The 24,715-nt window shown below is 43.6% G+C and overlaps 2 protein-coding genes across 3 annotated transcripts in view; one reads left to right on the top strand and one right to left on the bottom strand.

The window, feature by feature from the left end:
* Positions 1 to 2,513, bottom strand: part of UMODL1 (uromodulin like 1) — a 129,460-nt gene extending 126,947 nt beyond the window's left edge. The window contains exon 1 of the mRNA XM_073010805.1: positions 2,199 to 2,513. The gene's annotated coding sequence lies outside the window, so the exon portion shown is untranslated. The remainder of the gene's footprint in view (positions 1 to 2,198) is intronic.
* Positions 1,391 to 24,573, top strand: ZBTB21 (zinc finger and BTB domain containing 21). Of its 2 annotated transcripts, XM_007969018.3 has the most exons (3): positions 1,394 to 1,534; positions 17,264 to 18,879; positions 19,483 to 24,573. In XM_007969018.3, the coding sequence occupies exons 2-3, from the start codon at positions 17,277 to 17,279 to the stop codon at positions 20,475 to 20,477; spliced, it is 2,598 nt and encodes an 865-aa protein (XP_007967209.1). In that variant the 5' UTR covers positions 1,394 to 1,534; positions 17,264 to 17,276; the 3' UTR covers positions 20,478 to 24,573. The 2 variants fall into 2 exon arrangements, with proteins under 2 accessions (XP_007967195.1, XP_007967209.1); XM_007969004.3 differs by having other exon boundaries at positions 1,391 to 1,534; positions 17,264 to 24,573.
* The last annotated feature ends 142 nt before the right edge of the window (positions 24,574 to 24,715 follow it).

Genomic DNA, 24,715 nt, shown 5'->3' with positions numbered 1-24,715 from the left:
AGGGGTGACAGAGACTCCGTCTCAAAAAAAAAAAAACAAAAAAAAAAACAAAAAAACAAAAAACTTTTTAAAGTTTTTTAAGGTTGTGGGAGAATATTTTTAGGTGCAAGATCCTTTATGGAAGACTAACAGTCCTCTTAAAATTAGTCAAACTAGTAACAATCGACAACAGAGCTGTTAATTTGGGAACAAGTTTTTAATTTGTATCAATCTAATGCTCTTTCACATACTTCCAAACATTACATAAATTATTTTACCTAGTGCATATAACTTTCAAAAAATGTATTTGGAAAGTAACAGACCCTTGACAATTATTAACAGGGGTTTTATATCCCGGAGTTTGAGTGTCTGCGGGAGAACCGTTCCTGCAGGAGGTACTCCCCCTCCACCTGCGACCCGGGCTGGAGAATACACGGAGGGCTCTGTTGAGCGCTCTCCGCCAGCGAAGCTTTCCTCCCGGTCGGTGTTGACAGTGTGGCATTTCTGTTATCTAATTTCTGGTTTTGACTGAAAGCGAAGTGAGTTTTCTCATCAGTGGAGTTGTAACATTTCTGCAAAAAACCTGACCACAGCCCTCCGAGACACCGATGAGCGGGGCACTATGGAAGGTCTCGGGCTGCCTGCCGGCCGCTGCGGACGCCCCGACGGGGGTCAGGGCCGGCCAACAGGAGTCCCCCTCGGACCGACCCCCATCTGAGCGGCGAAGGAGCCCGGACGCCCCGGCCGCGGCCGCCGGGTCCCCGCCCAGGGGCCAGGTGGCCAGGTCGCGTCGGGAGAAGAAAATGGAAGCGCTCTGAGCGACTATCGGCCGGCGCCGCCCCCCGCGGCCTTCCCTTGCGGGCAGGGACCGTCTGCCGCCGACCGCAGGACCGCAGGGCCCCGCTCGCCGCCCGCGCCCGTCAGGAAGCCGCGCGTAGCTCCCGTCGCTGTCAAGGTAGTCGGCTCGGGGCGTCGCCCACCGTCCACGGGAGCGCGTCCTCCCCTCCGAGGAACTAAGCGGCCGCGCCACGCATCCCGCCGCGCCGGAAGCGGGGACTAGGGGCGGCCCAGCCGGGCAGGACCGCGGCGGAATGACCCGGGGCGACCCCGCGGCAAGGGCGCCTCCGGCAGGCGGCAAAATTCCCTGAGAATCGGCGCGCTACTCGCCGCGACGGACTCCACCTGGCCGGGGCGCTCGGTCTCCTCGCCGTGGCCACCAGCCGAGCCGCCACCCCTCAGGGCCGCCGCAGGCTCCCCTCAGGGACCGAGGGCGCGGGCTTGCAACGCAGCGGCGTCCGTTCGGCGAGCGGCTGCCGGCAGGCCCGCCCTCCCCGGCCCCCAGCGCCGCGAGCCCCTCCCGCCCCGCCCTCCGGCGCCCGGCGCCCAATCAGAGTGCCGCGCACGTGACGAGCGCTGCCTGCGATGACCTCATCCCTGGTGTGGGATGACGTCAAATTCAAGATGGATGGAATCACAGCGGCAGCGGCGGCTGCGGCGCGCGCGAGCCGAGTGTGAGCGGAAAGGGGCCCGGCGTCTGCCTCGGGGCTGAAGACCGGTGAGTAACTGTCACGCCCCTCGCTCTAGGAGAACTGCGGGGCCCCCTGGGAGGCTACAGCCTCCCCGCAAAACGCGGCCTTTCCTGACGTAACTCTGAGGTGATTTCTCTCCTCTTTTTTCTCCACCAGCGGGTTGCGGGCTCCGAGCGCTTCTGCGCCTGCGCGGGGCCTGGGCGCTCACCGAGCATGCCCCGGGTTCCCACGTAGCCGATTGTACCCTCACACTGCGCATACTCCCTGCCCGCACTTGGCCTCGCCCTCGCGAATGCGCATGCTCCATCCCCTCACGGGCTTCACTCGTCACCGTGGCCGAGCTGCCCCGGGGTAGGGGACTCGCTTGGCCCAGGCGCGCGCCCCTCGCGCGGAGCGGTTGAAATGTCTCGTGGAGAAGGGCGCGTTCTCCCGTTCTGGGCAGGGGTTGGGGGCCGGCGGTCCGGGCCGCGAGGTGCGCGCGGAAGCCGGCCGGTGGCCTTGAGGACCCCGCACCTGCCGCGACCCGCTGGTCCCTTCACGGTCCGGGACCCAGCCCCGCCGCCCCGTCCTCGGCGTAGTGGCCGGAGTGTGACCGCTCGGTGCCCGCCGGACGCTCGCTCCCCGCCCGGCCCCTCCCGCGGACGCCTGGACCTCGCAGCGCGTTTCTTCCCCTCCAGACCCCCTGCAGACCTTGTCTGGGACTTCCCGGCGGTCTCGCAGAGCACAGCACCCTCCGCTGGCCAGGAGCTCTGCTGCTCGGCCGGCGACCGTCTCCCCGCTGGAGGAGCCCCTTCCTCCGGCCGAGGTCTGTGGCTGTAAGGGCAGGGAGTCAAGACGCAGCCCGTGCCGGCCTTAGAGACCCTGCGGCAGCCCCGCCACATCTCTTCCCGGCTTTTCGGGAACACTCGCGGTAGTCCATGCTCAGAGGCTCCTGCCTTTCCATCCTAGCACACCCCTGGGGGCTCGCACTCTGCCCCCGGTTGCTATGCGCTTCCAGCCACGAGGGCTCTGCGGTTCAGGAGAATTCCGCAAGAGAGCGCGTTCGGAGGCGGGGTGTGTTTAGACAGGTATCCCGGTGGGATTGCCTGAGCGAGAGGAGGGGGACAGTTAGACTTCACACGGCCTGGGGTTTTTCCTTTCGTGCAAGCACTCGCAGCCCTGGCACCGAGCCTCCGAGGGCACGCGTGTATTACAGCATAGTCCAGCGATTGTTCACATGATGACCCTGAGTGCTCAATTAAGCAGCTTACATTATGGTCCTCATACCTTGTTTAAGAAGACAAGAAAGTGGGTTAATCCATTTTAGAAAGATTTCTCATGGAAAATTATCTTTTAAAGCTTTCCTTGTGTACTTGAAGGAGTAAATCATGATCTCTAAGGACTAGTAGTCATTAAGTTTAAGCACCCCTAAATATCGATGTTGAAAAGAAAGTCAAAATTTGAAGTGCTGGTTTACTTAAAAGTAACTTTTTGTTTATTTTTCCTTTTTAACACTATTGAAAGTATAATGTGCTTCATTCTGTTGAAACAGAAATTGAAGAAGATATAACCCCTGCCCTCTAGTAACTTACACTATTTAGGAGGGAATATTAGATGTGTACACTGGTAAGGAAAAATTGTAAATAACAAAATTGGCGTTATTAAGAAGGTCTCTCGATGGAAATGAGATAATTAAAGGGACAATTTTTTCTTTTCCTTTTTTTTTTTTTTATTTTGACGGAGTTTCACTCTTGTTGCCCCAGGCTGGAGTACAATGGCATGATCTCGGCTCGCTGCAACCTCCGACTTCTGGGTTCAAGCGATTCTCCTGCCTCAGTCTCCCGAGTAGCTGGGATTACAGGAGCCCACCACCACACCCATCTAATTTTTTTTTTTTTTTCCGGTAGAGACGGGGTTTCACCCTGTTGGCCAGGATGATCTTGAGATCTCCTGACTTCGTGATCCACACCCGTTGGCCTCCCAAAGTGCTGGGATTACAGGCATGAGCCACTGCGCCCAGCCGAAGGGACAATTTTAGTTGTCCCCAAAGCCAATGGAAGTAGAGAGAGCAGATCTAAGCTATTTAAGAGCTAGGTTTGACCAGGTCGCAGTGATAGGCTGTAAGGGAAAGAGAAGAGATTTCTGGTTTTGGAAACTTAGAGGCTGGCAACACACCAAAGTAAATCGGGAATATGTGAGGACAAGCAGATGTGGGAGCAGGGACGAGAGGTGTGGAGTTTAAGTACCATGCTGGACCTGAGGATATACTGTGATGGAACTGTTCAGTACGTACCTGAGAGGCTGGAACCTCAAGAGTCTAAGCAGAGTTACAGATTTGGGAGTCATCGTCCAGTAGCGATTAAAGTCACAAGGTCTGATAGGAAAAGCAAAGAATACTGCCCCGTGTTGGGGCTCAGTAACAGATGCTGGAGAAATAAAGGTGAGCCAGTCCAGGTCTTGAGCCTCAAGTTTGATGATTTCTCTCTTTGCCCAATACCTAGCTTGCTAGGCCCTGTGCTGGGCATCAGGGATACAGGCATGCAAGCAAGTGTTCTTTCTTTAGGGAGTCCCTTTGAGGGAGACACATGTAAAAGCAGATCAATTGAAGAAGTTGTGGTGTTGTTACAGAGAGGTGAAGTATTGTGGTTTAGATGACTGAGCAGCTGGCTAGGGGCAACTACAAAAGCTTTGTAGAGTCGGTGACATTTCAACTGGATCTTTCGATAGAAGTTAACCAAGTAAAGGAAAGGGAAGAGAGATCTTGGGTGGCAGAAGCTGGATATGCAAGTTTGTAGAGTAGATGGTAAGGAGTGTCCAATAAGGGTGGAGAGATGAATTGTAACCAAAGTATGAAAAGTCTTGTATGCAAGTCTATAGTTTGGATTTTCTTTAGAAATAGAAAAATCAGTACAGTACTCCAAAGCAGGGCAGTGATGTAATGTGCTTTACTTCAGCAAAACAACTAAGCCATAATTTCACTCCTGCATTTAATTGGAGTGAAGAATACAGAAAAATCAAATCTTTATTGTCGTGGAAGATAACATGTTGAGCATTGATAAGAATGCCAAAAGATATTAAATAGATTATCAATCTTTAAATAGCTTTCAGTCCTCTTGGGGAGACACAAATGACTAACAATAAAGGCAGTGAATAAACATGTAAATGGTGCTGAAGTTGAAAGGAGGTATTTGCCCATTATAAACTGAAGTAGTCAAGGAAGGTATGTTAGTTTGCCTGGGTTGCTATAACAAAGTACTGCAGACTGGATGACTCAACAGATTTCTTTTCTCACAGTTCTGGAAGCTAGAAGTCCAAGATCAAGGTGTCAGCAGGGTTGGCTGCTTCTGAGGCTTCTCTTTGGCTTATAGATTACATCTTCTTGTCCCTACTTCGTCCTTCCTCTGTTCATGTCTTTGTGCTAATCTTCCTCTCCTGTAAGAACACCAGTTACATCAGTTTAGGGGTCACCCTAAAGCCCTCATTTTAACTTAATTACGTCTTAGAGACCATGTCTCCAAGTACAGTTACATTCTCCAGGTGCTGGAGGGTAAGTCTTTATCATATAAATTTCAGGGGGGAATAGTGGGGACACAATTCAACCCATAATGGAGGATTTTATGGAGGAGCTGGGACTTGACCTGAGGTGATTCATGTTCTGAGTAGTGTGCTGAGGGGGGGTTTAGGTGAGTTCTAGGACTTTCCAGATTGGGGAATGGAAGAAGTCAGATGTGCAGGTTAGGTCTCAGAGACAGAGTATCTGGAGCAGGAGGGTATCACTAGGGAATAACTAAGAGAAAGAAAAAAAATTTTTTTTTTTTTTTTTGAGATGGAATTTCACTCAGGCTCAGCCGTCACCCAGTGGTGACTGGAGTGCAGTGGCACAATCCTGGCTCACTGCATCCTTCACCTCCCAGGTTCAAGCGATTCTCCTGCCTCAGCCTCTCTAGTAGCTGGGATTACAGGCACCCGTCACCACACCCAGCTAATTTTCGTATTTTTGGTAGAGACGGGGTTTTACCATGTTGGCCAGGCTGGTCTCGAACTCTTGATCTCAAGTGATCCACCCACCTTGGCTTCCCAAAGTGCTGGGATTACAGGCATGAGTCACTGCGCCTGGCTCAGAAAATTTTAGAAGTCATTTGAAACCAGATTTTATAGAGCCCTGTAGTCATTGTTTTAAATATTTTAGCCTAATGGAGAACAATTGTTTTTATTATTTTATTTTTAAACAGGACCAAAGCTGGTTCTCTTCATTCAGATCTTAGATCTCAGCTGAAATATTCCATCAAGGTATTTTCTGACCATCCTCTCTAGGCACTGCATCCAGCGATAGCACCTTATTTATTTCCACCATAACACTTAGCAGAATCTGAGGTTATCTTTTTTATTTGTTTCCTTATTTAGCATCTGATTTATCTCACTAGAAAGTGGGGGTCTTGTCTGTTTGGTGCACCCCTATATTTCAGATAAATCTAACCATGCCTTGTACAGAATTGGAATTCAGTAAATAAATTGAATTAATAATAGGAGTATTTAATGTGTATGTTGGGTGAACGATCAAAGCTTTGTTCTAAGAAGCTCAGGCTAGCAGCTGTATTAGGATGGGTTTGGAAGGCATGACAGGAACAGTGAATACCACGTGGAAATATATTAGGGTTCTTTAATAACAAGAACAGAAAATGGCTGGCTTGAATGGAAAAAGTAGTTTATTGTAAAGATACAGGACTTAAGAGCTAAAAAACTGGGCCAGGAAGAAGGACAAAAACCAAGCTAACTCCAGGAATCTATGTAGCAGGCCCTAGCAAGGTTGCATTTTCAGGCCTCCGCTGAGATAAATCAGCTTCATTTATTTATTACCTTTGTCATTCTTCTCAGGATTCATATTCCAAGGACAAAGTTTCTGATTGATTTGGCTTTGGTTGTATGGTTAGCCCAGAGCTAGGGGAGAGGAGCACATAAGGCTGTGTAGCACATCAGGCTGTAGCACACAGTGGGACAAGAGCTGTTCTTCTATAGCAAAATCATGGGGCTGTTAACGGGGTGGAATGGCTGTGTAGTGGCTGGAAGAAAACAGCCAAGGCTGTGACCAGAGTCTGCTAAGGTGCAAAGGAGCTTGAACTATGTTAGAGTAGGATCATTCTGCTGAATGTGGCAGAGAACAAACCATCAAACCAAAATCAAACCCCCTTGGTAGAGACCGAAAGTGTGGTGAAATGGAATACAAGATAGTAACATAACTCCTCCTAAAGGATTGGATAAGCTAGTCTAGGTTTGAAATCTGAGGATATTTGCATTGTCACCAAGTGAGTGATGATAAGACTGAAACTCAGAGGTAGCTTTCTATCACCATCGAATAGTAAAATCCATTGGTAGGTGTTATGGCTAAATCCTGAGATTAGGGTTTGGGGATAAGCAGTCTGTGTGTGTGTTTATATTCCAGAGTCAAATGTGGATGCTTTGTTTTTTTAACTAGGTGTTTGCCTTGTGTTACGTGCATTCCCTCTCTTTTCTAGTATCATGGTTAGGACTATAGAAGCAATCCCCAATATCCAAAGGACCCATGTTCCCAGAGTTGAATTCTAGGTTGATGCTGGATGTAAAGAGACATTTTCCTGTAGAACTGGTAGTAGCAGTTTTGTGGCTAGTCTGGGAGCCAACTTAATTTATAATGTACCTTTAGCTATGACACTAGTCCAAGTAGGTGAGACTATTTTGATCCCTTTCCATCTCTCTTTCTCAACCCCTCACTCACCCCCTGGTACCCTTCTGAGTGCCAGCTCATGCTTTGCTTTCTTCTGCTTCTATCACTAGAATGCTCTATGTTCAAAATTGCCTACCTTCCCTCTCCCTCAATAATCTTTTCCATACGACTGATTTAACATTCTATAGAGGAAAGTATTTGCATTGAATTAATTTATGTTAAGATATGAGGCTGGGCGCGGTGGCTCACACCTGTAATCCCAGCACTGTGGGAGACCGAGATGGGCGGATCACCTGAGGTCAGGAGTTCGAGACCAGCCTGACCAACATAGTGAAACCCTGTCTCTACAAAAAATACAAAAATTAGCCAGGCCTGGTGGCTGGGGTCCCAGCTACTCAGGAGGCTGAGACAGGAGAATTGCTTGAACCCAGGAGGCAGAGGTTGCAGTGAGCCAAGATTGTGCCACTGCACTCCAGCCTGGGTGACAGAGTGAGACTCCATCTCAAAAAAAAAAAAAAAAAAAGAAGATGTGAGATATGAGTCCCCCACCCCCTTAGCATTTATTACCTGAGGAATTTGAAGTGATGGTATGAAATAATCTTCTGGAATCCAGTTCTGAAGGGTTTTGTAGCCATTCCAGGGAATTGGAAGTTGAGGCCAAGGCAAGCCCTTGCAAGGTTTTAAGCCCCAGCAAGGCCGATGAGCATTTCTGAAAAGTGTCTATGGTAGAAATGTAAAGAATGGAACCTTTAGTATTACAGGTTGACTATTCCTTTCTGAAATGCTTGGGACCAGAGGTGTTTCAGATTTCAGATTGATTGGGATTTTGAAGTATTCGCATTATACCCGGTGATTCAGTGTCCCTAATCCAAAAATCCAAAATGCTCTAATGAGCCTTTCCTTGTGCATCATGTCATTGCTCAGAAAGTAGTTTTGGGTTTTTAGACTAGAGATATTCAGCTTGTATTATAATTGTCAAAGGAGTGATGAGTCCCAAGCCTTCCTTAGGACTATTCACTCATAGTTAATAGTGAGTAGTTCCCACTATTCACTCATCTACCATCCTACCCCCTGGCCAAATTAATTGCTTCCTGGAGTCGGTATCCCCATAGCATTCTTCACAGCCTTCATTAATTGTTGTCTGTCCTACCATGGAAATGTGAACTACAGGAGAACAAGAAGCAGGCCAGTTACTCATCTTCCCATCACCAGCACCTGTTGTGATACATGGTGGGTAGCAGGCCCACACAAGCATCTGTGAGGGGCAGAGGAGAAGGAAGGAAGATGTGCATGTGCCACATGGGAAGTGCTGAACGTACTGGGGCGTTCGAACATGTTGCCTCTTCTGTCTTTCATAAAAATCCTATGTGGTAGGTAGTGTTAGCCATGTTTAACAGCTAAGGAAACGAGTCAGAAAGGTTGAGTCATCTTTAGAAGGTTACATGCCTACTAGGTGGCAGAGCCAGGATTTGAGACAAATAGACTGATTTGAAAGGCTTTTCCATGGAACTGTAAGGTCCTCTATGAATTGTTAACCATAAAGAATCTCTCATTTTGAAATTTCAGAAGACATGAAGTAGAAACAATCCAGGCAGGCTTTGGGAACCTATTTGTGTGTGAGGATCAAAGTGGTAAGCAAGCCGGCCCTGTTTCAGAAACTGGTTTTCCTGGGGGGTTTTCCTTTTAGCTTTTTCTGTTGCTCATAAATAGACCTTTTCTTCCAAATTTCACCCACTTGTCTTTTAAGAGCTCCAAGGTTTTTCCGCCATGACTGAAGTGGCAGAACTTCTGCTGTGATGAGTCAGGTGGAGATGAGGCGTGGAAAGGAGGGGCGTAGATGGTGGTGGCAGCAGTGCATGTTTATATGTAAGATGCACTGCTTCTGTAAGTCGGAGGCCCTGATTACTCATAATGAAAACCTGCATGGAAATTTGGAGTGATGTGCCAGCAAACTTACCGTTCTAGATCTGAAAAATACACTGAGGAGAAAGTACACCCAGCAACAAAGTTCGCCTTATCTGACAGCAGAAGAGCAGAGAAATCAAAAGTTTTTGAGGATTCGGTCTACACAGCCACCAGCCACAAACAGTCTTGCTGGATTATCTCGTGATCGTCAGCAGTTGTGATTTTCCCCCTTTTACTTACATTCTTGATGGAGCATTTTATATTTTTAGGTAATTGTTAAACTCAAATATACTGTCATTAAAACACAAAAATTCAGTATGTTGTCTGTTTGCAGCCAGAGTAGGAAAGGGTACATTGTTTTCAAAGCTTAATTGAATTAAAATGTAAGAAAAGCAAGGGACTTAATATAAAGGTGAGGGATCTGCATCTCGTGGCTACCCCTCTCTCCTATCTAGACATCTAGAGTCTCTAGATCCTGGGGTACTGGGGAGAATGGACAATGTTGCTTTCCTGTGCAGGATCCTCAGATAACATATTTTAGCCCCCAAGGCACTAATGCCTCCCTCTTCCTCCAGCCTCATGGGCGTTTCCTCCCCCATGTGTACCTTTACCTTTCACCAGACAAAGCCACCTGTGGTTCCCTTGGATTCCTCCTGCTCTGTCTTGTCTCTGTGGTATTGCATGTACTGTAGCCCAGCCAGCTGATATGAATCCTGCCCTGCTACTTATTATCACTGTTATTAAGTACCTAGTTACTGTTCTTCTGAATGGAATGAAAAATACTTATCCCTTGAAATGCCCTTCATCCTTCCTGCCTATCTCTTCCCGGCATTCCCTATAAAACTTTCTTCGTATAACGCCCTTCCTGGTCTCCATCTCACCTGGCTCTGATGCCTGTCATCCATACTGCGTCTCTACCTCTACAAACATCCTATCTGCTGCTTAGCATACTGGACTAGGCTGATGAATTGACCTGTCCTCTTCCTGCGCAAGACCTTAAGCTCCATAAGGCAGGGCCGTACTTGTTAAATTGGTATCTTCCATGTCTAGAAGGGTTCTAGCACACCCTAGACAGATGCTAGCCATAAGTCTATAACTGTCTGGATGACCTTAGGCAAATGACTTGACCTCTCAATGCCTCAGTTTTCTCATTTGTAAAAAGGATTGATGACACTCTAGTTCAGAGGATGATACGAGAATTGGAAGAGGAAACTAGAGGCAGTGTCATGTAGGGGTTAAGAGCTTAGCCTCTGGAGCCAAGCCAGCTGATGCGAATCCTGCTCTGCTACTTATTATCTCTATGATGTTGAGCATGTTACTTGACCTTCTGTGCCTTAGTTTTCTCATTGTAAAATGGGGATAATAGTACCTACCTCCTGTGGTTGATGTAAATATGGAGTTAGTACATGAAAAGTGTTTACTTTTGTGTATGTGACAGAATAAACACCAAATTTTAGCTGTTATTAAGTACCTAGTTACTGTTCTACTGAATGGAATGGAAAGTAAGTACTCTGTAAAGTTGTCCTGCAGTTGTGTATCAGGAATTTGGACATCCCAAGGCACTTTTCAGGCTGGTGTGATGGCTCTAAATGGAGGTTATAGGAAAGTTAAGTTTTAAGTCCCCAATGATTTTCAGGGACAGTGAGTATTTCTCTTACAACTTAACTCTGAGTGACTTTATTATTGTCCCCTAGTTCATAGATGTTTTCATTCAAAGAAGATAGAAGTCTGTGATCCAAGAAATTTGAAGCAGTGACTTAGAGCAGAAATAGGGATCATGATACTTTGAATAATGCACAAAGAAGGAAACCTTTCTAAACAAAGAACAGGGACACAAATACTGCTTTTTTGGCAACAGGATGCATACGGTCTGTGGAATATCATTTGCTTCAGGTCCAGGGATGTAGAAAACTCCCCTTGGTTTAGTCTTCACACTAAAGGGCCAGGACAAGCCCTTGGAAGGGAGGTTTGAAGTGGTTAGCCTTTACCTGTGCTTCAAGTTCTGTTTGTGTCTTAGTTTGGATTCCCCCAAAAGTAGACCCTAAGATAAAGATTCAGATGTAGATGTTTATTTGGGAAGTGATCCCAGGAAGCACAAGAAAGGAAGTAGGGACAGTAAGGCAGAGATGGAGGCTCATAAAGGGTACACTGATAAACAGGTTGCTGCTCACATGTAGGATATCAAAACTGAATTCTTAAAAAAAATCAGAACTCCTGTTTTTTCTGTCAAACCTCATCTCTCCTAAGGATGCCCTTCCAGTTATTTTGGCAGAATGCTTAACTCCACACCTTCTGTTTTCTCCTGCAGTCTGTCCACTAGAAATCCTAATGACTCTGCCTTTACCTCCATTGCTACCACCCTAGTCCCAGCCACCATCCTCTCTCATCTGAGTCATTACAGTGGACTGCAAGCCGGCCCGCAGCTTCCATCCTAACCTACCCTCTGTTGTCTACCCTCAACAACAGAGCCAGAGCAATCCTTTGGAAGCATAATTCAGGTCTTTGTCATTCCTCTGCTCAGAATCTTCAGTGGCTGTCCATTTCATCCATAGTAAGAAATAAAGTTCTTCTGGAGGTCTCCCAGCCCTTGACAGTCTTTCTTCTTCTTGCCTCTGAGATGTCATCTTGCATGGTTCCCAGCACACACTGCTCCAGCCCTTTTGTTGCCTTAGCTTCTCCTTTTGTTGTGATGTTCTTCCTCCATTTATCTCCATGGCTCATCCCTCGCCTCCTGCATACCTTCTCTGATCCCATTTTGATGAGTGAATGACATAAGAAGTTCCTGGTACATTTTATAGTGTAGGTTCCTGTATAGTTAGGTGCTATATAAATGGTAGCAACTATTATCTTATTTAATTCCCACAATAGCATTATGTGGTAGCTGCATTATCCTTATTTTATAGCAAGGTAAACTGAGGCTCAAAGAGGTTGGTTAGCCTAGAACACTGGCTCTCAAAATATTTTGACTGACCCACAGGAAGGAATACATTTTATATCTTAATCTAGTCCATGCTTGCTTGTGTGAATATGTACATATATATAATAGAAACAAAAGTTTCTCAAGCTCGTAATTAACCTTATGACATTTGATGCATTCTGATATTTTCTGCTTTGTCCCAGTCATTTATTTTTTAAATGCTAATTTTAAACCACCAAATTGAGTTTAAGAACCCCTTTTGACAGAGACTATCCAAGCCTTTAATTCTGTATCGTTAATTCTGTGTTACAGCTTTTCCCTGTGGCAACATCTGAACTAGCTTTGTCAAAAATTGTTAGTGCTAAAAACTCCTCAGTACCCAGCTGAGTAATACATGTAACATTATAAACTTATGTCTTTTTCTGCTGACCTCTGTAAAATATGATAAGGGTTTCTTTATACAGATAGATGTAAAGAACGTCTGGTAGGAATAAGGAAAATTTGAATGACTAACAGAAGAAAAAGGAAGGGAAATTATCTCTATCAAGTAGTCACAAATAGAATAATTTTTAAAAAATAGAGGAATTAAAATTTACCATTTACTTTGAAAGAATGGTAGGCGGGAATGGACAGAAACTTGGTACAGTCTGACCAAAGCAGTTGTTTGTGGACAGGCTAAAGGCATCATCTCTAAAAGCAAAGTCCTGTGTCTCAGTCAGTTAAATTGAGTCGCATCTTATCAGGGAGTCAGAAGGAATTGTATACTGCATGTGGCCACTCCCAGGTTGACAGCCTAGGAGACTCTGGGCTCTTCTGAAGAGCCTAGTGGCTGGGGTAACCAGCAAAGGCCAAAAGAGAACGTACAAATGTGCTGGGGTCAAGTTTGGTTCATCTACAGTTTGCCCTCTAGAGAAAGATAAAACCGTCACAAATATTCTTAGTTACTTGGGATACATTTAATCTTAGAAATAAATGTCTTAACAATATTTGAAAGAAAATATGGCATTATAAAATGAAAGGGATGAGCCAGATGCATTGGCTTACGCCTGTAATCCCAGCACTTTGGGAGGCTGAGGCAGGCAAATCACGTGAGGTCAGGAGTTTGGGACCAGTCTAGCCAATATGGTGAAACCCCATCTATACTAAAAATACAAAAATTAGCTGGGCGTTGTGGGGCACGCCTGTAATCCCAGCTACTCAGGAGGCTGAGGCAGGAGAATCGCTTGAACCCAGGAGGCAGAGGTTACAGTGAGCCAAGATTGAGCCATTGCACTCCAGCCTGGGCAACAGAATGATACCCCGTCTAAAAGAAAAAATGAAAAGGATGAGGTGTTAGAGGAACAGAAGCCTAAATAAAGGGTCAGATACACAGAGTCAGGCATTGTCTCCGCATGAAATGGCTTTGTCTGCATCGAGAATATGGTGGGGTTAATCTGCCCTATTTCTTTGATGCCAAATAGATGCCTATTAATCCTGCAATTTCTGCAAGTTAAGTGCACATTTGTTGAGTTTTCTTTAGATGAACTCTTTGCAACAACCCTGCAAGAGGAGGGCACAGTTGTCATTCCCATCTCACGTGAGGGACCTGCCACACCGAGAGGCTAACAGAAACACCCAAGGACAATCAGCCAGCCTGCAAGGAGCTGGCATCTCAACCCAAGTGTCTGGCACCAGAGCTTGCACTCTACCACTTGGCCTCCTCTTTTCATGTTTAGATTTGAAGAGCATTTCAGTGAAATCTCAGTTTAAACTCTTTAATTAAATTTAGAACTGGGCTAAAGTTTCCTTTGTGCTATTGTTGAAAATGTGATTTGGTAAGAAAATAGTATTCATGAGATGAGATTGCAAGGCAAATAGCGTTAAGAAAGAAAACAAACTTCTTTTATTCTTTAACACTTATAATCTTTTTTTTTTTTTTGTCACCCAGGCTGGAGTGCAGTGGCGCAGTCTTGGCTCACTACAACCTCCACCTCCCAGGCTTAAGTGATTCTCATGCTTCAGTCTCCTGAGTAGCTGGGATTACAGGCACATGCCTCCATCCCTGGCTAATTTTTGTATTTTCAGTAGAGATGGGGTTTTACCATGTTGGCTGGGCTTGTCTCGAACTCCTGACCTCAAGTGACCTGCCCGCTTTGGCCTCCCAAAGTGCTGGGATTACAAGTGTAAGCCACCGTGCCCGGTATAAACACTTTCGTTAGTAATTAGCAAATAATTTTTCTCTTTCCAAATTCTTATCTATTTTTAAAAGTCTCTTGGCCAAGCTCAGTGGCTCATGCCTATAATCCCAACACTTGGGGAGGCTGAAGCGGGAGGATCTCTTGAGCTCACAAGTTGGAGACCAGCCTAAGCAACATAGTGAGGCCCCATTTCTAAATAAAATAAAAAAAATTTCCCGGGTGTAATTAGTCCATTTTCATAATGCTAATAAAGACTTACCTGAGGCTGGGTAACTAACAAAAAGAGGTTCAGTGAACTCACAGTTCCACGTGACTGGGGAAGCCGTGTAATTATGGCAGAAGGCGAGTGCCGGGCACATCTCACATGGTGGCAGGGAAGAGAGAACTTGTGCAGGGGAACTCCTCTTTATAAAACCATCAGCTCTCCTGAGATTTATTCATTATCTCAAGAACAGCATAAGAAAGACCTGCCCCCATGATTCAGTTGCTTCCCACTGGGTCCCTCCCAGATGTGAGGAATTGTGGGAGCTACAGTTCAAAATGAGATTTTACTGGGGACACAGCCAAAATACATCATTCCATCCTGGCCCCTCCTGAATCTCATGTCTTCACATTTTAAAACCAATCATGCATTCCCCACAGTCCCCCAAAGTCTTAACTAATTTCAGCATTAACTCAAAAGTCCACAGACCAAAGTCTCATCTGAGACAAAGCAAGTCCCTTCCACCTATGAGCCTGCAAAGTCAAAAACAATTTAGTTACTTCCCAGATACAGTGGTACAGGAATTGGGTAACTACAGCCGTTCCAAATGGGAGAAATTGGCCAAAACAAAGAGGCTTACAGGCCCCATGCAAGGCCAAAATCCAGCAGGGCAGTCAAATTTCAAAGCCCCAAAATGATCTTGGACTCTGTGTCTCACATCCAGGTCAAGCTGATGTAAGAGGTGAGCTCCCATGGTCTTGGGCAGCTCCGCCCCTGTGACTTTGCAGGGTATAGCCCCCGCTCCTAGCTGCTTTTATGGGCTGGCATTGAGTGTCAATGGATTTTGCAGGGACACAGTGCCAGCTGTCGGTGTATCTACCATTCTGGGTTCTGGAGGATGGTGGCCCTCTTCTCACAGCTCCACTAGGCAGTGCCCCAGTGGGGACTCTATATGGTGGCTTCAACCCCACATTTCCCTTCTGCATTGCCCTAGCAGAAGTTTCTCCATGAGGGCCCTGTCCCTCATGGAAGGGACACAGCCCTGCAGCAAACTTCTTCCTGGACATACAGGTGTCCACATGGAAACTGTCAATGCTTGGAGCTTGCACCATCTGAAGCCATGGCCCAAGCTGTACCTTGGCACCTTTCAGCCACGGCTAGAGCACCTGGGACACAGGGCACCAAGTTCCTAGGCTGCACACAGAAAGGGGTCCCTGGGCCTGGCCCACCAAACCATTTTTTCCTCCTAGACCTCTGGGCCTGTGATGGGAGGGGCTGCTGCAAAGGTCTCTGGCATGCCCTAGAGACATTTTCCCCATTGTCTTGGTGATTAACATTCGGCTCCTCGTTACTTAGGCAAATTCCTGCAGCCAGTTTGAATTTCTCCTCAGAAAATGGGATTTTCTTTTCTTTTTACTGTTAGGCGGCAACTTCTCCAAACTTTTATTCTCTACTTCCCTTATAAAACTGAATGCCTCTAACAGCACCTGAGTCACCTCTTGAATGCTTTGCTTCTTAGAAATTCCTTCTGCCAGATACCCTGAATAATCTCTCTCAAATTAAAAGTTCCATAGATCTCTAGGGCAGGGGCAAAATGCCACCAGTCTCTTTGCTAAAACATAACAAGAGTCACCTTAGCTTCAGTTCCCAACAAATTCCTCATCTCCATCTGAGACCACCTCAGCCTGGATTTCATTGTCCGTATCATTATCAGCATTATGGTCAAAGCCATTCAACAAGTCTCTAGGGAGTTCCAGACTTTCCCTCATTTTCCTCTCTTCTTCTGAGTCCTCTGAACTGCTCCAGCCTCTGCCTGTTACCCGGTTCCAAAGTTGCTTCCACATTTTTGGGTATCTTTTCAGCAGTGCCCCAGTCTATTGGTATCAATTTACTGTATTAGTCCATTTTTCACACTTCTAATAAAGACATACCCAAGACTGGGTAACTTACAAGAAAAAGAGGTTCAGTGGACTCACAGTTCCACGTGGTTGGGGAGGCCTTATAATCATGGTGGAAGGCAAGGAGGAGCAAGTCACATCTCATATGGCAGCAGGGAAGAGAAAACTTGTGCTATCATGAGAAGAGCACGAGAAAGAGAAAAGAAAGAAACCATGATTCAGTTACCTCCCACTGGGTCCCTCCCATGACATGTGGGAATTGTGGGAGTTACAATTCAAAAGGAGATTTGGGTGGGGACACCACCAAACCATATCACCTGGCAAGGTGGCATATGCTTGTGGTCCCAGCTACTCAGGAGGCTGAGTAGGAGGATTGCTTGAGCCCAGGAGGTTGAGGCTGCAGTGAGCCATCATGGTGCCACTGCACTCCAGCCTGGGTGACAGAGAGATACCCTGTCTCAAAATAAAAAATAAGGGTCTCACAAGACCTGCTTTGCAACCAATTGTTAACAGTTCACATTATGTTTAAGTATATGTAGTAATAAAGCTGATTTTCTGTCAAAATTACAGACTTCAGGGGTTTTGATAATTCATACTTGTTTTCTGAATTGATAAGGAATAGTGCCAAGCATCAAATGGATAAGGACCCTAAATAATAAACCTTTATTTTCAAATATTGCTTCCATATCCACCTGCCAAGTTCTGGCAGCCTTTTTGATGGTATACAAATGCCTATGTTATAGTTCTTGCAATTCTTCTGTTTTAATGAGGGCCTACTTAAACCACGAGACTTATTTTACATTTTCACCATTATTTAAATAAGATTGTTCATTCATAAAGCTTCTGTCAGCCTACGGTCTGCTAAATATTGGTACCTTTGCAAAGACAGCTGATGTTCCCTGCTCTTGAGGAGCCCTTCATTCCAAGGGAACTTTTCACTGCAGTATCTGTAGTAATTTTACATTTTGTCTTTTAGATAAACTCAAGCCATGGAGGGATTACTGCATTACATCAACCCCGCACACGCCATTTCTCTCCTAAGTGCCCTGAATGAGGAGCGTCTCAAAGGACAGCTGTGCGATGTGCTGCTGATTGTTGGAGACCAAAAGTTTCGAGCTCATAAAAACGTCTTGGCTGCCAGCAGCGAATACTTTCAGAGTTTATTCACAAATAAGGAAAATGAGTCACAAGCTGTATTTCAGCTTGACTTCTGTGAGCCAGATGCTTTTGATAATGTTTTAAACTACATTTATTCTTCCTCTCTATTTGTTGAGAAGAGCAGCCTTGCTGCTGTGCAAGAACTTGGCTATAGTCTTGGGATTTCCTTTCTGACAAACATCGTTTCTAAAACGCCTCAAGCCCCCTTCCCAACGTGTCCTAATAGAAAAAAAGTGTTTGTAGAAGATGATGAAAACAGTTCTCAAAAGAGAAGTGTCATTGTTTGTCAAAGTAGAAACGAAGCACAAGGAAAAACTGTTAGTCAAAATCAACCTGATGTAAGCCATACATCCCGGCCCTCTCCTAGCATTGCAGTCAAGGCTAATACCAATAAGCCACATGTCCCAAAACCAATTGAACCACTTCATAGTTTGTCATTAACTGAAAAGAGTTGGCCGAAAGATAGTTCTGTGGGATATGCAAAGTCTCTTGAGCATTCTGGATCTTTGGATGATCCTAATAGAATCAGTTTGGTGAAAAGAAATGCAGTATTGCCTTCAAAGCCTCTGCAAGACAGAGAAGCTATGGATGATAAACCAGGTGTGAGTGGTCAGCTTCCAAAAGGAAAAGCTCTAGAGCTGGCTTTGAAGAGACCACGGCCACCTGTTTTGTCTCTTTGTAGCTCATCAGAGACTCCCTATGTATTAAAAGAAACTAACAAAGGAAATGGTCAAGGTGAAGATAGAAACTTGTTGTATTATTCAAAGTTAGGCTTAGTGATCCCATCCAGTGGATCTGGTTCTGGAAACCAAAGCATTGACAGGAGTGGCCCACTTGTTAAGAGTCTCCTCAGACGGTCTTTGTCGATGGATAGCCAGGTTCCTGTGTATTCACCTTCCATAGATTTGAAATCTTCCCAGGGATCATCTTCGGTGTCCAGTGATGCACCAGGGAATGTGTTGTGTGCTTTATCTCAAAAGTCATCTTTAAAAGATTGTAGTGAAAAAACAGCCCTAGATGACAGGCCTCAAGTGCTACAACCGCATCGCCTCAGGTCCTTTAGTGCTTCTCAGTCAACAGACAGGGAGGGAGCCTCCCCTGTGACTGAGGTGCGCATAAAGACCGAGCCCAGCAGCCCGCTGTCGGACCCCTCGGACATCATCCGCGTCACTGTGGGAGATGCGGCAGCAACAGCAGCTGCCTCATCTTCGTCGGTCACAAGAGACCTGTCTCTGAAAACAGAAGATGACCAAAAAGACATGAGCAGACTCCCAGCAAAAAGGAGGTTCCAAGCGGACCGAAGATTGCCGTTTAAGAAGTTAAAGGTGAATGAGCATGGGTCTCCTGTGTCAGAAGATAATTTTGAGGAAGGCTCAAGCCCTACTATCCTTGATGCAGATTTTCCAGATTCTGATTTGAATAAAGACGAATTTGGTGAGTTGGAGGGGACGAGACCAAACAAAAAATTTAAATGCAAACATTGCCTTAAGATCTTTAGATCAACAGCAGGTCTTCACCGTCATGTTAACATGTATCATAACCCAGAAAAGCCCTACGCTTGTGACATCTGTCACAAGAGGTTTCACACCAACTTCAAAGTGTGGACACACTGTCAGACCCAACACGGCATAGTGAAGAACCCATCACCAGCCTCTAGTTCACATGCTGTTTTGGATGAAAAATTCCAAAGAAAGCTGATTGACATAGTGAGAGAGAGAGAAATTAAGAAGGCCCTGATCATTAAGTTAAGGCGCGGCAAGCCTGGTTTTCAGGGACAGAGTAGCTCCCAAGCGCAGCAAGTCATCAAGAGGAACTTGAGATCTCGAGCCAAAGGAGCTTACATTTGTACTTACTGCGGAAAAGCGTACCGCTTTCTCTCTCAATTTAAGCAGCACATAAAAATGCATCCAGGAGAAAAACCCCTTGGAGTAAATAAAGTTGCTAAACCAAAAGAGCATGCTCCTCTTGCAAGTCCAGTAGAAAACAAGGAGGTTTACCAGTGCCGTCTCTGTAATGCTAAGCTCTCTTCTCTCCTAGAGCAAGGAAGCCACGAGCGGCTGTGCCGGAACGCGGCCGTCTGCCCTTACTGCAGCCTCAGGTTTTTCTCGCCCGAGCTGAAGCAAGAACACGAGAGCAAGTGTGAGTATAAGAAGCTGACCTGCCTCGAGTGCATGCGCACCTTCAAGTCCTCTTTCAGCATCTGGCGGCACCAGGTTGAAGTCCATAATCAGAACAACATGGCACCCACCGAAAACTTTTCTTTGCCCGTTTTGGACCACAATGGTGATGTAACTGGTTCTTCAAGGCCCCAGTCCCACCCTGAGCCCAATAAAGTAAACCACATCGTCACCACAAAAGATGATAACGTGTTCAGTGATTCTTCAGAACAAGTTAACTTCGACTCGGAAGATTCCTCTTGTCTCCCTGAAGATCTTAGTCTTTCTAAGCAACTGAAAATCCAAGTCAAAGAGGAGCCTGTGGAGGAGGCTGAGGAAGAGGCACCTGAGGCCAGCACAGCCCCCAAAGAAGCGGGTCCTAGCAAAGAAGCCAGCCTGTGGCCCTGCGAGAAGTGTGGGAAGATGTTCACAGTGCACAAGCAGCTGGAGCGTCACCAGGAGCTTCTGTGCTCTGTGAAACCATTTATTTGTCACGTGTGCAACAAAGCTTTTCGCACTAATTTTCGACTCTGGAGTCACTTCCAGTCGCACATGTCTCAGGCTTCAGAGGAATCGGCACATAAGGAATCTGAGGTGTGCCCTGTACCCACAAACTCTCCCTCTCCACCACCTCTGCCACCGCCACCGCCACTGCCCAAGATCCAGCCTCTGGAGCCTGACAGCCCCACAGGCCTGTCCGAAAACCCAACTCCAGCCACAGAAAAACTGTTTGTGCCCCAAGAATCAGACACCCTTTTTTACCATGCCCCACCCCTTTCAGCAATCACATTTAAAAGACAGTTTATGTGTAAACTTTGCCACAGGACATTCAAGACAGCATTTAGTCTTTGGAGTCACGAACAAACACACAATTGAAAGACCAACACTTTTTAGCTATGGGAGGCAGTCCCCAGATTTCAACCGGAATTGTGAAATGTGTCATAAGAAACAAAATATTTTTTAAACAAGAATAATAAAGGTTGGAGATGGTTACGCTTGAAATTAAGTTTGAGACAAATTGATAATTACTTAGTAAAGTCCTTAATCAACTTTAGAAATACACCTTTTAAAATATTGTGATTCTGGACCTTACAAGAACAAGATGGTTTGATTTCGTTAATGTTGAAATTGGATTAGTCTTGATTGTGTGCATGGTTCCTCATTCCATGGTGTCAATATAATCATTTAATTGAAGTTTTTGGTTTTTTACTGATTTGTAATTAGTGGAATACTATCAAAGTATTCCTTCTTTTGATTATTTTAGACACTTGAGTTCTAGTTAAATCTTAACCATGTTCTTAAGTCCAAAATATATCAGGAAGAAGTGGAGTAGTTTTCTGTATTGATTTGTATCTTAGACTACTTTAGCAATAAAAGATAAATCTCAACTTTGATAAGTTATCCTGACACTTGATAAAAATAAATATTTGGTATTTTGTGGTCATGTAGAACTTCTTTTTGTATGACAATTGTGAGAAATTTAAATCAGCAATAGTAACACTTAGATCTTTATAAACTAACAAAAACCTGCTTTCAGTCAATATAATAAACGATAAACTCTAAGGAAGACCTGGGAAATGAACGCAATTTATGGAAGTCCCCTACAGTCAGTTTATAAGGGTTTCAGTAGTGATAGACATTGTGATAAAAACTTGTACCATGTTACATGTACACTGCACCACAGTCTAAATTCAGACCAGCATTTGAAGGACTGCAGATGTTTCGTTTCCTCTGATTTATGCTGTCACAAATTGAAAATCTGAGTGTAGTTAGGACCAAAAACAAAGCTAACCATATGGCACTAATTTTGATTTTAACATTAGTCTAAAAAATAAGGTCGGGACATATATTTAAGTAGATCCCAGATACTCAAGAGTTAGCACAGCTGATCTAATATTCTAAATTACCATTTACTTCTAGATAATTCAGAGCAGAGGAGAAACATCTCACTGCAGTTTCAACATGCTTTTCAAGAACAATATATACAACATATACATTTTCCTGCCTCTCTTTTGTGACAGTTTCTGTTAGAATTTTTTGGTGGTCTGGTGGTTAAAATCAGCAAGGCCATTCTCTACATCATTGCTTAATATTTCAGAAATAGATATTAAAGCACTATCAGTGGTCCAAAATTAGTTTTCGCTACTTATTTTGGTCTGTGGGTTTGGGGCTTTTCAGAGAATACTACGTATAATTTGTAATTGAAAGCCTTTCAACAGGTATCCAAAGTTCAGTGTGGTGTTTCAAAAGGGAAAATTTTTACTTGTAGGGGTGGGAATTAGATGTACTTAAAAAAATGAAACTATAAAATCCTTTTAAGAAAGTAATACCAATTTAGACTCTAGTTTGTGTTACAAGGTATTCTTTCAAAATTTTTTTAAAAGTCAACTACTGTCATTAAGAAATAACTTTAAATTTGTGCTCTAGCAGAAAATAACTCTGTACCCATCAGTCTTATTGCCAACATTCCATCCCACTGGGAGGAAAGAGAATTCTCATTTTTTTATTGAACCAGACATTTTTATAAAATACTGATTGACTTTGTACATTATAGATATTATATATGAAATTTTGCCTTGTATTCTTTCACTTGATAAAACTCCAAAATTCCACATTTTAGTAGTTACTTCCTATTCTTTCTTAAATTTGATGGAGAAGGGAAAATAAATTGCAGTTATTGATTCTTGCCATCTTTGTTTTCCTAAAGAAATCTATGCATTTTAAGGATAAAACTAAAGCATATGGCTTTACATGAAACATCAGGATGGATTATTGTACATTGAATTCATTCCCCGTATAATGTGGTATTTCTTACTCTGACCATCTTAGTAGCTGTCACTTCAGAAGAAGACAGTTTCCCTGAGTGATCATCACCTACATGGCCATTAGAGTATCTATTGGTGATAATTCCATGATACAGAGTATCTTGGCATTATAAATTCAGTATCCCAGGACTTGAACCTTTATGCTACATTTTTTGAAGATTTTTAAAAAATAATATTGTTAATCAGTAAAAAAAAGAAAAAAAATATTTTTGATCTAAACATAGGTTCTGCATATCTGTTAGATTTTAAAAATGACTGGTGTTTTGTCTTCACATTTTTGTCTAAGCAAGGAATATAAGATTTCAAATAAAATTTTGAACCAAAAACATTTATAATGCCGTTCTGGTTTTTCTATTACTTTTTATACTGTACTTTAAAAGCATTAGGCTGAAAGAGTTTATTTTGGTGGTCAAAAAAAAAATGCTTCCACTCATGTAACTATTTTAAATGTTAAGAAGTAAAATAATGAAAGATATGTTAATTACTTTATTCAGTAAAGTTTTTTAAGAATGTTTATCTCAGCCAGTAGGCAAATACTTGGTGTAAAACAAGTTGGTCTTAAGTTGTTGCAACTCATTAGCTAGTGAAGATATTCATGTAAATATCTTTTAGGATTGTAATTAATTTTGAAAATGTAGAAAGCTCTTTATTCCATGTAAGTATGCAGGATGCCTGCTTTTTTATGCAGTTGTGGAAAGAATGTAAGATGTTTTAATATATTCTTTGTTAATCTGAGAACTTGATATTGAATCATTTTCTTTATGTGGGAGAAGGAAGGAGTAACATAAAACATGTTTTTATCACTCAAAGTAAGCAATGGAGGTAACAAATATTGTGCATTTTAACAGTAATATTTGAAGATTTGTAGAACATTCACCTTTAAAACTAGTTAGTATGCATTTATAATTTTACCAGAATATACAACTAACAATTCAACAGTGATGTTCTTTACATTTGTGGGGAGATATGTGATGTTTCTTGGTATTCTGGTTTGGAATGGAATGTTTATAGCCTTGCCAGTAAAAATATGCCCCAGCACTTAATTAGTGACCGTTTGAATCCATATGTAGTCCCATGGTGCTAATGAGAGTAGCTGCTGTGAAACAGGAATAAAATGTGTCTGTTCACGGAGGTGCAGTGTGGCTGCATCTACAAAGCCAACTGTCTGATCAAGGTGAGGGAGAGATGTGAGAATTAACAGATCTAAAGTTGGCCTTTGTTGCCTCAAATTGGGTTTGTACACACGTGCATGTGTGCGTGTATACAACTGTAATCTGGAAGTTTAAGAAGTAAAATTATTTGAAATTTCTTAGTAAAAAGTAATTAGGTATAATTCCAAATAGATTTCTGTATAAATTTTATCTAACTGGATTACAAGTCAGTTTGTCAATTTACGATGTCTCAGTGATGTTTCTGCAATAATTGTGAAATGCATTATTGATTTAAATAATGCTAACACATACTCTTTAAAAGTGTTCTTTAACACTGACTACTAAACTTTAAGTTTTAAAAAATAGGTTTTCATTTATGGCTTTTTGTGGTTTTAGCACTTTAAGAAGTTTAATTTTTGTAATTTTTAATATGCTCTTTCAGTGCATCTCAGCAGGTACTCCAGCTTATGGCATTCCCATGTGACTCGGGGGAAGACAAAGTCGGTGTTTAGATTCTAGAGGAGAAAAAATGAGTTACAATGTCAGGTGTTTTTAAAAATTCCTTTTAGAGACAGTCTTTTGGGAACCAAAGCATTTTACTGTAAATCTTTAAAATAATAGAATTCAGTGCTCTTTCATCATTTGTTAGTGCTGTCCAGATTTTTCACACAGTTATACTCAGTTAATACTAATTTTCAGAACATTAGTCCAAGGCTATTTCAAGTTTTCCGTTGAATATATGCTTATGGTTAAAAGAAAAACAAATGAATGGTTTTATAATTCTGTATATTTTGTCACATGCCTTAGCAGAGTAAGTCATTTTTCAATTTTACTTAGGAATAAGCTTTTTCGAACTGAAAATTCATGGTAAAATAGGATTTCTATCTAATGTTAATCCATTGCTTATTTGTATTCAATTATTTTGTCTGTTTACTTTGCTTAAATGTTGACTAAGAATGATTGGAGTCAATAAATTTGTACTGTATTTTGCTTTGAGTCAGTCTCAATGGTATGCCCTGTACTTTGATAGTAACCATGTATAGCATTTACATTTATGAAAGTAAAGTTAAAATCTTCTTATTTGGGTAATGTGAATAGCCACTTATGAGTTGTGAGAGATTTAATTTTCCCCCATTCC

The sequence above is a fragment of the Chlorocebus sabaeus genome, chromosome 2 (assembly GCF_047675955.1).
Source record: "Chlorocebus sabaeus isolate Y175 chromosome 2, mChlSab1.0.hap1, whole genome shotgun sequence".
In the NCBI taxonomy this organism is placed as follows: domain Eukaryota; kingdom Metazoa; phylum Chordata; class Mammalia; order Primates; family Cercopithecidae; genus Chlorocebus; species Chlorocebus sabaeus.
This window is presented reverse-complemented; position numbering and strand designations above follow the sequence as displayed.